This window comes from Sciurus carolinensis, chromosome 3 (genome assembly GCF_902686445.1).
Source record: "Sciurus carolinensis chromosome 3, mSciCar1.2, whole genome shotgun sequence".
Taxonomy (NCBI): Eukaryota; Metazoa; Chordata; class Mammalia; order Rodentia; family Sciuridae; genus Sciurus; species Sciurus carolinensis.
In genome coordinates, this window is record NC_062215.1 from 74,534,101 (window position 1) to 74,550,470 (window position 16,370).

Sequence of the window (16,370 nt, forward strand, 5' to 3'; positions counted from 1 at the left end):
TTCACATTTCCCATACATGCCCCATTTCCTTTTAACTTTTGGCTCTTTGGAGCTTTGTAGTGTGTAAGAAGTAGCAACATGATTTGACTTCAAGCATGCTGGGTGCCAGAATGAGACTTGTCCCTTCCCAGTTGTGTGGCATTAAGCAAGCGTCTTCTTCCCTCCTGGGTTTTATTTTCTGAAATGCCAGATGGGGATAATAACCCTTACTGTGCAGGTCTGTGGTTTGGGTTAGAGATAATGATTATACAGTACCTCAGACATAACATAGGCAGAAGAAACCTCTGTCATTGATGGCCATTTGAATATTCTCTTACTTTACTCCCATCTTGCCTTCTTTATTTCCTCCCTTTATTATCTATTATGTATACCATGAAAAAGAATCTATGGCAAGAAGTCATCCTCTACATCCTCTTATTGATTTAAATTCACCTGCAACCACAACTTAGAATATTTCATAGCTTCACGGCTTACTAATAGGAGCAATCAAAAAGATGTGGAATATAGCCTAAAATTAAACATTTTATTTTTTTTTAAATTAAGAACAACAAAAAATTTATAATTGTCATTGATGCCCCTTTATATTTATCAGATATCTACAGTTGGAGTAAAATGATAATAACTATTGCTGGAAAGTGGACAGTCTTACAGTGTTGTTATGAGTATGATTTGGTATAACCCTGATATAGCACAGAAGTCACTGAGGCAAAAGCCTTAAAAATACACACGCTTTCTGCTCTGGCAATGGTACTTTAAAGAATAAATTCTGAGTATATAATAAGTTATGTTCATAAAGATATCTACATAGAAACATGTTCTCCTGTTGTTATTAGTGTTTTTAATAAATGAAGGTGAGAAGTACATGTCCAAATAGAGGATTTGTTAACTGCAGTATATCCATATAATGGAATATTCTTCCCTTAATAAAAACGATGGTCTGAAGTCATACTTATTGATATGAAGAGGTGCATATTTTTGTGACAGATAAAGACTGTAAAACAGTATTCCATGGTTGGGAATCTCTGCTGAATGTGTACTGAATTCAACTGATGAAGCAAACACTTGCCCAATGCTTCCAGATTTGCCAGTAGGTGAGGGAGAGATATCTTCGCTGTTCTTACCTCCTGTCCTTGGCCTTTATCCTGGGGAAGGGAGTGCTTGCTGCTGAGGGATCCCAGTGGAAATTTCCTCCAGATGTGCACCTTGGGCACTAGTTCTAGGATCCATATGACTTCTTTGTGTACATTGTCCTCCTTGTCCCTACCTATTTCACAAAGTGAGCTCACCTATATTTGTGCCCAGGTGACTTCTGTCCTTGTAGTGAGAGTGTGAAGGCAAAGGCCACTTCTCTATGGGTTTGTCTGGGTGACTGCTTTAGAAAGCTGTTGTAATATTCAAGTCAACCCTCCACGACAAAGTAAATACTGCATGTCTGTGCCCAGAGTCCTCCTTTATCTACCTCCTTTGATTCAAAATCCATGGGGCAAAAGAGAACTAATGAGAAGCATCAGGCTCAAATACTTTGTTCTGATTGCATTTCTGTGAATACACATATGGAAAAAAATGTTTGGAAGGATTCAGACCAGAATGGTACAGAAGTCATCTTCATGAGTTGAGATTATCTGCATATATGAGTTTTCTAATCAAGTCAGTCACTGTATAATTATTACATTTTTCTATTTCCACAATTTGAATAGAAAAAAAAAATTCTCCTTTGAGAGTGTTTCCCATTATGCCCAGATTTTGGAACTTCCCTGCTGGGATAGAAGATATGGACAAGGACCTTAGTGTTTTCTGGATACCTCATACAGGGGCTGGGGAGATAGCTCAGTTGGTAGAGTGCTTGCCTTGTAAGCACAAGGCCCTGGGTTCGATCCCCAGCACCCAAAAAAAAAAAAAAAAAAAAAAAAAAAAGCTTGGATACCTCATAGAAACCAGGCATAGAGCAAGGAGCTCCGACTAGTTCTTTCCTTCAACTCTTCCATCAGACTTAAGAGCAAATTCTTCAGGTGGTGAAATTGAACGGTAGAAACTGAGCTTTTCAAAGAAGGACTGATAAGGACAGAATCAAGTCCTCACTCTTAGTAAGGGTTCTGCAAAATCTATACCCTTCCCATTCAGGGAATTTAAGACAGTTGAACTTTGGGGAAAAAAGAAAGAATACACACACACATACACACACACACAACACACACACAAAGATAATGGTGCAGCCAACCTGATATCACAGAATGAATATTCTAAAGGACTTACCAAAGTCAGAATGAACATGCTCCCATTTTCCCTGTAAATCTACCAAACACAATCCTTAGAGGACTAGAGACTATACAATGGAAAGTAGGTAGAGTAGTTTCTGGAGACAGGTGCTTTGAGAAAGTGCTGGGATTGACAGGTTAAGCCTTGCCAGCCAAGCGTGAGAGATATGAATAAACATTGAATCCCACAGGGCAGTATATCTGAGGATACTTAAAAGGGGCACCAATGAGTGCCTACAATCTGATCAGCCCTGTGAGTATGACTGTATCCAAGAAGAGTACAACAATTGATTTTCACAATGATGATCTTGAGTCATCAAGAAAAGGTTACATTTTATGTTCAAAATTCTCCATTTAAGAAGGCAAGCAAGCGTGTAATCCTTTTGAGAAAGATTTTCATTTCAAACAGTTAAAAATTCTTTGAAAAGATTTTTGGTGCTTAAAAGGATAAGTGACAGTTATCTGGAAAATTCACTTATGTGGAACAGCGTCTTCCCTGAAGATTCTAGATCAGCCAGGCAGTACAACGAGTTTAGTTAGGCTTCTCTTGCTTCCCCTTCATTGATATTTCACTGTCAATTTTTCTCCAGTCTTTTGAAATTCCTATCCACCAACTACTAAATTCTAAGCTTCTGAGACTAGGGTTGTTTTACCCTTTCTTGGGTTCTTGTAACCTTGTGGGCTTGTTCTGCCTTGAAACACATGATGGACTGACAGTCCCCAAAATAACTGGTTCTTCCCATGGCATGCACAAACTGTTGACAGACCCCTCTTGACGTTTTGCAAGAGCTGGTTTTGGTAAGTAGTTCTAGACTTTTTCTTTTCTTTCTTTTTTAAAATGTGTTAATAACTAAGTAAATCATTTACTTTAAAATATCAACCACAGATTAAAAAAAGAATTACAAAACGTTGATCTATTCTTTGCTAAAATTAAACTATTTCTGAAGGAGTCATTTCCATTAAGGCCTGCACTCTTCCGGTAAATATAAACATTGTGAACACAGAAAATGGCCCCTGTCTGTCTTGCTGGCATCCTTGTCTAATGAAGCTTTCTTGTGCCTCCTTTCACCAGATGTAGCTCATCACTTTTGGATAAATGTGCTGAGATTCTTGATGCCCCATCACATTCTATTTCCTCTCCAAGAAAGACCATCTCTTAACACCACCACCAGGAAAGCTAGTTCAGCTAGTTCAAATGCTCTCTTTCAGTGCCTCTTCTCTCAAGAAGCTCTGCATTCTTACCACTGTTGCAGCATGCTTTGTCCAAATTCTGTTTTTGAAGATGAGGAGGAACCTTGTGAAGCTATAGAACTCACCCAGGTCATACCCTGGATATCAAATCCAACACTTGTACACAATCAGTCCTTTTCTGGTTGCAATTCTCCCTGCAGAGTCAACAACTGCAACTACAGAACCCTTTGTATAAACACCCCTTTTTTTGACATTCTGGGTTGGGGGACCCATTTTAGCTCATGAAGAAGTAAAGGGGCAGGATGAGGCTTACCCGGTGTGTTGAGCAGGCGGGATCTCCTGCAATGGTAGGCCACCTCCTGCTCACAGTGCTCTGAGCCATCAATCAGGGCCTCCAGCTGCTCCATGCTGCCACCGTAGTCCAAGGCCATAGCATAGGGCTTCTCTGGGTTAGCACCCTGCACATGGGTCAGCTCTGTGTTGTTGTGCTGCACTGACATCCAGATTTTGTCTTCTGTTCAAACAATAACCCAAAACAAGAGACATTAGAAGGAAGGTCAAAAGAACAGCATGTAAAGAGTACGAATGAGTCACTAAATGTGCAAAAATTAATCACCATCTCATGCAGAGTGCAGCAAGTAATCACTACCTGAATACCTTTCTTATGTAGAGTGTCACCGGAAAGTTTTTGTTCCTTATAGAACCCTACCTCAGAGTCAGAATCAGAGCAAATTATCTAAATAGCTAAATTTTTGAAGTTCTTATTCACAGATTTTATAGAAAGCCTTAAATGTCCATTATGTTATTTAAAATTAATAATAGAGTCCTACTTCCATATCAGTGGGGGATTGGTTCCATGATCCCCTCAAGAATACTATTTCAAAATCTGTATGAGCTCAAGTCCCTTTACATAAAAAAATGTAGTATTGATATATTATCCACAAAAATCCACCCATATACTTTAAATCATTTCTAGATTACTTATAAGACCTAATTCAAGGTAAATGCTACAAACAGTTGTTACACTATTTTCTTTATGAAATGACAACATATATCATTTTCTCAAAAAAACCATCAGTATCCTGCTGAAGAATAAGACACATAACAAGCATCTATAAAATACAACATCATTAAGAAGGCTGAAATGATGTGATCAACATTGCATATGCAGGTGCTTAATTGCAGTTTTTAATTATTTATTCTCTAAGTTACCTCTATTGGACAAAAATAATTTCAAAGTTTTATAATAAAAGAATATACAGAGATGAAGACTTCTAAATCAGAAGGAAAGAACAAGACAGGAAAGAATGAAAGTCAAAGAGAAGAGAGAGGAATTTGGGTTTTACAGGTTGAGAGGTCTGCATTTGAAACCTATTCCTGTGGACTAGGAGTCTGGACTGGTCACATCTCTTTCTGGAAGTTCAAGGTTATATACAGTTAAGATGACAGTAATCACAACAAAATCAGGTCCACAATACCAGTAACACAGGCCTAAGGGCTGTTAATATGGAAAAGCAAACCAAAATATGCAGTTGTAAGGCACTATCTGAGGCATTCAGTCTGTTACAGTCTGTTACAGTAACCTAGGCTAAAACATTTACTGCATTTGGACATGCAATTTAATTCTGCACATCCTCACAAAGCAAAAGAGGAAATCGGAAGACTTGAAAAGCTTTTGTCATATGAGAATCTTGCCCACATAATTGCATCATTACTCTTCATACATTCTCAGAGCTGAAAAGGAATCTGACATAGAAATAAAGTGGTTTTTTTTCCCCCCTTCCCACGCTCTTAGTTTTACCAATGGGTAAACTAAGGTCCATAAAATAAAGAAAATAACTCAAGGCATATCTACTTGACACTAACAACTGCCAAGTATGCTGAAAATATCACTACTTGTTAGTTCTCACTACTAAGAAGCAGGTGAGGGTCATTGGCACAATTTAGCAGAATAAAAGGGAAGAAGTGACTACTTGGGAACTACTGTGTTACTTCTTCCTCTACCATCAATTCTGTATGTGATTTGGAACAAGTTATTTCTCTCCCTAACCCTCATTTTCAACATATTAAAAGTAGAAATAACAAGTTCAGTTTTAATTATTTCCCAACTCTACAAAATAAATACTTCCTGGACCATATAATTAGATCATGCTCAAATAGTCTGACACATCTAAAGTCTGTTTCCTAAAACCAACCCATTGATAACCCACATTACAACAATGTTTCTCTGATGCAGGATTGCATTTTTCAACAAAATGCAAAAAAAAAAGTCAATGTTATCTGACTTTCACTTTGAAAAATAATAATAGGATGATTCTGATTAGTAAAGATAATATTATAACTAAAGTAATTAATCTGAAACTCCAAAAATGTTGGCAATAATTTAGAAAAATATCGATAAAATAAGCAAAGAAAAGTTGTCATTGAATAATGAAATATTGTAAAGGGAGAAATAAAGATGCACAGTTTTGAAATGCCCATTATGCTACAAGAAGAAGAAAAGGAAAACTGTATCTAATCTATAATAATAGAAGATGTGTTACTGCTCTGTTCTAGGATATTTTAAACATATTATCCATTCATTAACAGACATCTACCACAAGCCCAAAATTCAAGCATATTATGAAGGACAAGAGGAGAGATGATTGCTTGAAACCTCAAGCACATTGACAGGCTTTTATTTCAAAGTTGCCCTGGTAGATAGGTAAAGAATAAAAATAAGGAAATAAGAAAGTAGTTAGATACTATTCTATTCATCTATCAATCTGTCTATTGATTTATCTATCTATCTAACTAGTCCCCACTCTCCAAATATCCAATCTGATATACAAATGTTAACATCATTAAATTGTATGGATTTATATTTCCTTCTAAGCGTAAGTAGATTTTCATATTCGTATATCAATTTATGAGATTGTTCTTATATTCGCTAATTGATTTCCTCATTCCTTTACACATTTTATTTTCCCAAGATGTAAAAGGAAGTTATATTAGAAGTCAAATGTTTATGTTAAGGTCACTTATAACATTGGTTTCCAAGAGTGAGTTTTACTTTTAATATTTCAATTACTAATAGATACTTTTTGACATTTGAAATATATATAATATGCCAAAAGAAAATTTAGAACTTCAAAGAATACCCCACAATTCACCTAATAGACATCTCATGCCCTACCTGCAAGCACAGGATTCAGGACAGGAGGAAAGGAGATCGTTTCAAACTGAGAATCTCATAGTGGCTTTCCTTTCAAAGCTACCCTATGTTCTCTGAATATTTTTTTCTCCTGGGAAAAGAATAAAACTAAAAACGAAGAGGTGTTGAATCCTGTTTTATCTCCCTTTCTATTTGCTTTCAATGATATTTTAGTTGTGCATACTGATATCTGCAATCTGGTTAAATATTGGGAAACCAGTCATAACCATGTCACCATGGCAAAAGTCAACTTTGTTGACTGATGCTCCTGATGCCAGGCCTAGGATGGGAAAGGATAGCTTTAGCTGGAGAAGCTGAGCTCTGAGGGATTTCCAAATGGGCTGGATGCATTTGAAACAGTACTGTAGGCAGATAGGAGAGGCAGAGTCACTCCCAAATGGGACGATATATGGATTCGCACAGAGCTTTAATTAAAACTGGGCCCATGAAGTTAACAGTTCAAGGGCGTTAATTTATTCAATGGGCAATGGAAACAAGTAGATATAGCTGGGATCTAGAGCCAGAAAATCTTATTTTGTATGCCAGATCAGTGCTCAGAGGTTAAGCAACCGTGGTCAAATTATTCTCTCTCTAAAGACCTGTTTCCTCATCAGTAATAGTGAAAGGCATTATTTCATTGAGAAATAAGCATATCTCGTTTGGAATCTGCTCTATAACCCATGGAAGAAGTGATAAATTGAAATTTTGGGCATGTCATTGAAGTATTTTCTTTAGAAAACAGGATCATTGGGCTGAGGATGCGATTTAGCAGTAGAGTGCTTTCTTATCATATGTGAAACCGTGGATTCCATCCTCAGCACCACAACAGCAAAACAAGATAAAACACCAATAAACACAAAAATAAAGAAGATGAGGTTATTTGATATCAATATTCCATTCATGATGGTAACATGATGATCTGGTGCCATGATCCACAGGAACACATAACAGGTTATTTGGCTCTCAAGAACTAAGAATCTATACATTAGAACTTTTCTGTGTCAGAATGAGGAGTTGAATGTCATCCCTTAGAGAACTGAGGGGTGGGAAACATTCTGAAAATCAGGTTAAGAAGAATCATGGATTATAATTTCTTGAAGCATAGCTATTGCTATGCTTAGTAATAATAAATTATTACTACCTTTTTCAATTATTCCTAGCAGTGGAAGAACATCGTGTGTCTCTTTACTTATTGGTGTCTCTTGCATTTCTTGACATTTCTTTTGTTTTTAAGAACTCAGATCCAGAAATCTCAAAAATTTCTCTCTCCAATTCTATATTTCATTATCTTGTCCATTTTCTTTCATTACTTCTATGTTTACCACTATTCAATCCCATGATTAGAAACACAGATTCATATCTCTTACTGTTCAAATTCATATTAGTGAGTTAACTAGGACCAAGTCTCTTTGCTTAAGAGAGGAGTGCATTAGGAGATTTTTGAGCATACAGGAACCTATTCAATATTATCTTAAGAAAATAGGGTCACTTTACTAAGCATCCCACTTAGCTTAAAGAAACAGTTATTATATATTCAAAAATTGGTTTTATAAGGTAATATTCATTCCAATGGTTTGGTTTGAGGGTGAATGATCTCATGAGTTGGCTATCATGCCAACTTTATGTGTGAAAATGTCACAGGATATGGCATGAATGATGGATTTTCAAAGCATTATTCCATAGATATGACCATGCAATATTATGTAAACCAATAAAACATTCCCCAAGTCACACTAGGATTTTTAGCTTTTGATTCTATTTTCCCATAGACTAGGAGTGGTCCAGGACTTGCAATGTGTCATTCATTCTTACATTCAAGTTTATACCTGGTTAGTGCTGTGCTAGCCACTAGAGTACATACACTGGAGTAAAAGCACCGTCTAATTCCTCCAAAAGTTTGCCATTATCTGAGGGAGGAAATTACATGCACAACAATGACAATGTCTAAGGTTGTTAGTTCTTGGTTCCAAAAATTTCAAATCATCTTTTCTATTTTTCTATATAGGTGTTATATAATGGTACAAATTTAAAGGACATTTCAAGTCATAAAATCAAAACACATACAAAAATAACAAATATAGCAGGAGAAAACAAAATGAAGTTTCACAAAGAACTGGTAGAATAGTCATGAAAAGATATTCTGGAACATTCTATAACATCATCCTTGTAGTGAAATCTTCCCTGGTTATCACTCCAGGAAAGCTCTCAGATACCCCTCTTTTGCGGGTCTCTAGGTGACCTACCAGGTTCCTCTGCCTTTCATTTCAGAAGTTGTAAACTATTTATACACAGAACCACAATTTAATTTTATTTCAATTTTTTTCTCTCATTATATCTGATTGGTATTATTATTGTGATCATCATTATTAATAATAGTAATTACAGATCCTGTATACTGCTCCATCTGTTGCCATGGGAATCAACACTCAGAAAAAAGAACAAACATGAGGAAAGTTTTAAAAAAATAGAAACAAAAAAAAAAAACTGATTAATAAGTCCTCATTCTGCACACAGAGCCAGAAAAAACACTGCAATTTTTCTATCACAATGCTTGGAAGGAAGGGAAGTCTACAGATTGTCAATACTGAGCTTAATTGAACTGAAATCACTGTGGAGAGTTGCTTATGTTCCTTTGAACAGTGTACCAATTCACTTATACTCCTATTGTAATAAAATAAGTCTATATTAAGGTCCCTGGGGTCACTTCTGGTACAGTTATCTATATTGACAAAGTGAATTTTCTATGCCAAGGGTATAGACAGTTTAAATAATCCTCAAAATACTGTCTCTACCACTCATTTGCCATGTTCTCACGTAAGGTCTTAGGATATCTCTTGTCATTTTGCATTGATAGTTATTTAATTTTTCATATGTTTGTATCTTTTCTCCCCATTTAAATTACAGACAGTGACTGCTAAGTCAATATCAGCTTGGAAAGGGTTTGCACAGCGGAAAAGGCAGAAGATATGGAGGAAAGTAAGGGTTTCGCCACGGTCAGACCTGGCTTCCAATGCCAATTCTGCCAAGCACCAATCTCCAGGTCATGGAAACTGAGCAACTTGTACTATGTCACAAGACTGGTAATGGCAAAATCAAGACCTCAAACCTAATATGACCTCTCCCAAATTCAAGGAGGATCTGATGAGGTCATTTCATTATTAGAGACACTTCTAGGAACCTGTGCTGAGGGAATCAATTCCACCTCCCCCCCGCACCCCCAACCTTCAAAGTGAAGGGAGTCAATTGTTGTAAAGTGATTTCCAACTCCTTTAATAGGCTAAGAATTCCCGAAGGAGCTGTTACTCCTCCCATGCATACCAGCCCAGTTGCCTATGAGAGAATCCATCCCTGCCTTGCGAAAACCACTGCAGGCGCAGCTGCTTTTAGAGGCAGGGCTTCTGCTACTTGGGTGAGCGGGCATTACCGGTTTACAGCCACCTTGCGCTGTGCATTAGCGGGGATGCAGACACCGCAGCGCGGCAGGTGCACGGACCCGGCTCCCATCCATTACCGATCTTCCACCTGACTGCGTGGGCCACGCTTTACGACTTCCAGACAACATACTTGACTGTGATTTATCCTCCCACTTCGCTCTAGCCTTTACTTTTTATATACCTTTTCGGGGGATTATTTTTCTTTTTCCTTTGCTTTAAAATAGGTGGCATGATCAGACTTGGGTAATCTGTTTTATGGTTCTAAGGGATGGTGGATTGGAATGGACTCCATGTGTGCTACATCATCTTTGTTTGTTCACTAATTTATTTAAGAAAAACAATTTAAAAGTCTGGTGTGTGCCTAGTACTATGCTTGGGACTAGAGTGGGACCACATGAGCGATGCAAGGTTGAATAACACTCTAGTTCCCCAGCTTAATGCATTTACAGGAGTGCCTAGGGGAAAAAAGTCACTTTGTGTTCTTTGCTTATTGAGGTGAATGTCTGGCAACAGCAAATGAGAGACTGGAAGGGGTGGTGACTTGGACCACTCTTCCCTCCCTTGATGCTCAGTCTCTCAGTCTCAAAAAGGCAAAGGAAGACCTAAATCTTAATCACATGATGGAGAAAGGACCCTGAAGTTGTGGCTGGGGTTTTGGTTGTTGCTAGAAGATTGTGTGAGTTATTTTGTGGGTGGGGTGGTATTGGGTATTGCGGGAACTCTATCACTAAACTACATTCCCAGTGCTATTTATTTATTTATTTATTTATTTATTTTTAATACAGAGTCTCAACAAGTTGCTGAGACTGGCCTCAAACTTTAAATCCTTCTTCCTCAGTGTGCAAGTAGCTGGAATTAGAGGTGTGCACCATTTCGTATGGCCTTTGTGAGGTCTTAAGTAGGATCTTTTGGGCAGACACTGTTTTGGTGTATTTTGAAGATAAAAACTGGGGACTCAGTCCAATCTAACTTTTATCCTAGGTTGTGCCACCTTTACTAGTTGAATGATAGTGGACATGCAGCTCAACTTCTGCTTTCTCCAAATATAAATGACACATGATCCCTCCCTCCCTCATGCTTTATTATATGACTTAAAGGAGGTAAACATTAAGAATTTATGACCCAGTACCTGGGACCCAAGTACATACTAAATACTCGCTTCCATCCCTTTGTTTAAAAATCAAAAGTAGTCAGTATTGAGCTCGGAGGACTTCCTGAGATTGTGAGCTGAATACAAATAGTTGCCTTAGTCCTAAGAGAGAGAGAAAGGGTGACATTTGTATCTGCTTTTACCAGGTCAGAAAAGAAGACAAGCCATCTCTGAGTCAACTCTGGTCTCGTGGAATTTATACTTTGATTCTGGAGGAGGCTGTGAAAAAAAGAAAGCTCAAACGGGAGAGTGGAATTATTCATCTTTCTGCTGGCATCTCTACTATGGTGCTCATCATAAATAAATGACATTGCCAGGGTGCCAGTGCTGTCTCTGGTGGGTAGCCTTTCCTAACTCTACCAGCTTCTGTGTTTGTCTCATTCAGACTCTGTAAGAACAACCTCTTTACTCATTCCCTCCTGCTAAACTGTAAGTGCTACAAATGAAAAGACTGTTTCATAAATCTTTGCCTAACACCTGGCCCACCATAGGTATTCACTTACTATGGAACAGAACTTTCAACAGACTGCCAGGATTTTTACTGACTTCATTGACAGCTCCTGAAATCAGCAGGAATGTGATACATGATAGGAAAAGATGTTTAGATAAGTTGTTGAATTTCTCCTTTGCAGCTGAGGTTATGTATTGCAGATAGCAACATATTGGGAAAATTAAATAGCCATCAATAGATGTCTCACTGAATAAAGCCTGGTTAACTGACACAGTGAAGTACAATGCAGCCATAATAAATAATACATATCATCTCCAACCTGATCAAGAGTGACTTCCACTCAATATTGTCAAGTGACAAAATGAAATTATTGATGTGCAAAGGAGTATGTTGCATATTGTGCCATAGAAAGAAGAAAAATGGATAAACATAGGAAGGACAAACATATAAATGGTTATCTAGAAGAGATGGATAAGAATGGGATAGAAGCAACAAGAAAATAAAATATCTCTGGTCAACCATTGTGTGGGTGTGTGTTAAACTTTTGAAACATGAAAATATTTGAAATAATGAAGACATAAAATTGAATCAAGCTACACTTTATGGTATAAACCTATAATTCAAATGACTTGGGAGACTGAAGCAGTAATATCAGAAGTTTGAAGCCAGACTGGATAACTTAGAAAGGCCCTGTCTCAAATTTTTAAAAAATCAAATAAAAAGGGCTGGGGTGTAGTTCAGTGGTAGAGTGGCCCTGGATTCAACCTGCAGTATGACAATAAATAAATAAATAAATTTATTTTTGAAGTAAATGAATGAAAGGGCAAGACTGAAAAAAAAAAGGCTGAACTGTGTATTACATTGATAATATAACTAAAGTTAAAGAAAAATGATAATTCAATTAATTTTTCTTTTTGATACCAAGGATTTAATCTGGGGTGGTTAACCACTGAGTCATATTTCCTGCCCTTTTTATTTTTTATTTTGAGACAGGGTCTCGCTAAGTTGCAGAGGGCCTTGCTAAATTGCATAGGCTGGCTTGAACTTACAACGCTCCTGTCTCAACCTTCCAAGTGGCTGGGATTACAGTTGTGTGCCCCCATGCCCAGCTCAAGTATTTTGAAAATGGTATTCTGTCCAACTGTACATCTTTGGCAGAATATATTCCAAGAAAAAAAATTAAAATTCAAGGAAATCTTAAACTTTACTTTGTTATTGATCCTGATACTGCTAATGTGATTCTGAAACTATTTTTGTTTATGTTGTAGGATAAAGCAAATACTTAAGTATACTGATATCATTGGGAGGAGTTCTCAGAGAGAAGAGAGACATAGGTAGAAGAGACGATAAAGAAATCCAATGTTATTGGTTCTGCATTGGAAATAACTATGAACTCAAATTTACACACACACACACACACACACACACACACACACACACACATTCTAGTTTCATCCATTGAAAGAGCCTAGAAGCAATGCACAAACCTAACACCTAGATCTTAATTTCCAAATACAATTTCTCACAAAGGAAACAACACTTCTTCGGGAAAATGTCTGAATCTGGGTCTAGGGCAGGAAAATTTCAAATGACATCTTGGGATATCTTGTGTTAGAAAGCAATGGAATGCTACAAGATTAAGGTGTAAGTGTAAAAAAAGACATTTGAATAGAGTTAAAGGTGCTATCATTTATGTTTAGAAATATCTGAGCATCGAAACAACTAATGATGATAATACATTTTAAAATGAAATCATTTATGAGACCATAATGACACTGAAATAGTAAGAAGTCAGGCAAGGAGGCTGGGTGTGGCAGTGTATACCTCTAATCCCAGTCACTCAGGAGGCTGAGTCTGGAGGATTGCAGGTTCAAGGCCAGCCTCAGCAATTTAGGGAGGCCTGAAGCAATTTACTGAGAACCTTTTTATATAACGAGGACTGGGGTTATAGCTCAGTCTTTAAGCATGCCTGTGTTCCAAAAATCCCTTGTACCAAAAATAAATAAATAAATAAATAAATAAACAAAATAAATCGGGCAAGTTAAAAAAAAAGCAACAATTCTATAGGGAAGAATGTGGAGTGACAGCTAGAAGTGTAAAAGGAAGTACAGAATTAGAAAACCAGCATTTTACAAATTTCAGTGTAATAACTTATGAGTCATGATCATTCACAGGTTGGAAAGAAATGCTAAGAAACAGGATATTTCATACAGTGTCGGCATGTGACACCACAGATAATTCATTGAAGATAAATCACATTCATAATACAGATATCTGGCAGACCACTTTAGCCAATTGAAGGAGCTGAGCACCCCAATAATGGAACAGACTGACATCACAAGCCTTCTGATGAGAGGCTCTGAGCAGGACAGACAGGACCCAGGAGGATTTTTTGCTGATGTTCTAACAATGAGTAAACAATCAGGAAAAATCATAATGACTGGCTCACACACCTCAAAAAGATGCCACGAAAACCAATCAAAGAAACAAAAAATAGCAAGAGACGGGATCAGGGAGGGGGACTTCTGGATTAAAAGAGACTAACAGGACATGACAATCAAATCCAAAGTATTGGTCCTTTTTGAATCTTCAATAAAAAAATGATACTGATATAATATATATTAAGAGAAAACATGTCCCAAGATAATATTAATTGAAACAAATTTTTTCTTATGTATAGTTTTAATATCGTGGTTATACAAGAGAATACATTCATAGGAGATGTAAGCTAAAGTCCTCAGGTTTAAACCATCAGTTTATCTAGAACTTGCTTTCAAATGATTTGGGGAAAAAATTCAATAGGAGAAATTAAGAAAAGGAAAGAGAGAAAGAGATAAACTTAAACATAATATTAATAAGCAAATGTAGTGAATGTTAAAAGTGGAAAATTTAGATACAGATTACATGGTTGCTCATTTTATCAATTTTTCAACTTCTCTGTAGGTTTGGACATTTCCAAAAATAACCTTTTAGACTATCAAGTTGGAGCTTGCCACAATGCTTTACACTCAGCAATGGCTCAAAATGATCATGCTGTGTTCCCAAGAATGCATATGTATGTGCTTTTGGTGCCTTTATACTAACACCAACCAAAGCACACACCCACACTCACGTACATACATGCTGGTAAGGATTAATTGGTTAAACAATTATCAAAAAGCAAAGTCTACTATCGAATTCAACCAATCACACCATGTTAGTCCATCCATGTTTAGGCATACATATTTATTTATTTCCATGAACTCTTTCAGTGTGTCAAGTGTTGTATGCTCATGAAAGTTATTAGTTATTATTTTTTCACTGTATTCCTAGAAACACCAAGAAATCAGAGTTTCGGTTTCTGGGGACAGAATAATGAAAATAATAACTAATAACAGGTGCCACATTTTGGGAATATAATGTCAGACATTTTTTCTCATGGTTCAGATTGTTGGTTTAATGTAATCTTCACAACAATCTTATGAGTAGATTCTGCTATTAATAACAGGAAGACAATGAGGAGTATGGAGGCTGAGTAACTGCCATAAGTCAAATAACTTGATAAAATGAGAAAATGTTGGTGCCAAGATTCAAACCAAACCCATGCTTTTAATAAGTAATCTGAATTTAGTAGAAGTTTGTTGGCTAAATGAATTCATGTTTTCAATGAGAAGTTGTACAAATTGTGACTGTCAAAGTAGCTTTGTAGGAGAAGGAAATGAGTACTTGGTCTAAAAAAGGAGGGGAAGGGATGGTATTCCAGAAAAACTGGATCTAAGGATATATGAAAGTTGTACAGAAGAGTCACAGGCAGAACAGGAAAACCCATGTGGAAAATATCCCTAGGGAGAATACCCAGATGATGTCTCCCACTACTCCTTATAAACAGAAAATAAATATAACATTTTAGAAAATTTGCACACTGAGAATGCAAGACTGGTTGATGCTCATGTGTCGTGAACCCATGCTGTGGCTTGAATATCCCTTCACTCTTTTGCTTTCTCTCTTGCCTTGGGATCTTTCTTGCACACACTTGTGCCATGAGATGCCCTCTCCCATGTTATAAAGTAGCCAGAAGATCCTCATTAGAAGCTGACCAGATGAGGTCAGGTGATTTTAGACTTTTGGTATCCAAAACCCAAAGCAAAATGAACCTCCTTTCTTTATAAAGTACTTGGGCTTAGTTATTTTGCTGCAGCAACAGAAAACAGACTAAAGCAGTTCACAGAAGGGAAAGAGTAATGGGAAAAAGACTCTCAGAGGAATGGTTCCTCTTTTTCCCTACTTCACAGAACAAGGGATCACCTGCTGCCAGTACAACTTGACTCTTTTATTCTAAACTGACTTTGATTCATTGTGTCTCCCTGGAATCCAGGGCTCAGAGCAAAAGTGAACAAGAACAAGCAGCCTTTCTGAGAGATAACTTTGACTCCCACCTATTATTTTTCTCTTCATAGCTGGGAAAAATCTTCATTCAGACAAACTGTGTCACTGTATCAGAATACCTGTGTGAGCCAGGAACCCTTAAACAAGGCAAAGGACCCTTGAACACCATGGACACCTGCTCCTTGCATCTGTGTCTCCATGATTCTACTGAGCTCAACTGATTTTTCTTCTCTTTATTTTTATTTGCCTAGCCCAGGGACACTTGTTTTTTGGTGTTAAAGACAAGATTGATGTCTCCAATATAGTCATTCTTGACCAATCTTGTCTTTGA

At 37.1% G+C, this 16,370-nt stretch overlaps 1 protein-coding gene across 1 annotated transcript in view; it reads right to left on the reverse strand.

The window, feature by feature from the left end:
• The window catches only part of Cntnap5 (contactin associated protein family member 5), a 772,002-nt gene that overhangs the window by 235,972 nt on the left and 519,660 nt on the right, over window positions 1-16,370 (reverse strand). The window contains exon 13 of the mRNA XM_047547046.1: window positions 3,760-3,960. Within this exon, the coding sequence (XP_047403002.1) occupies window positions 3,760-3,960 (201 nt within the window). The remainder of the gene's footprint in view (window positions 1-3,759; window positions 3,961-16,370) is intronic.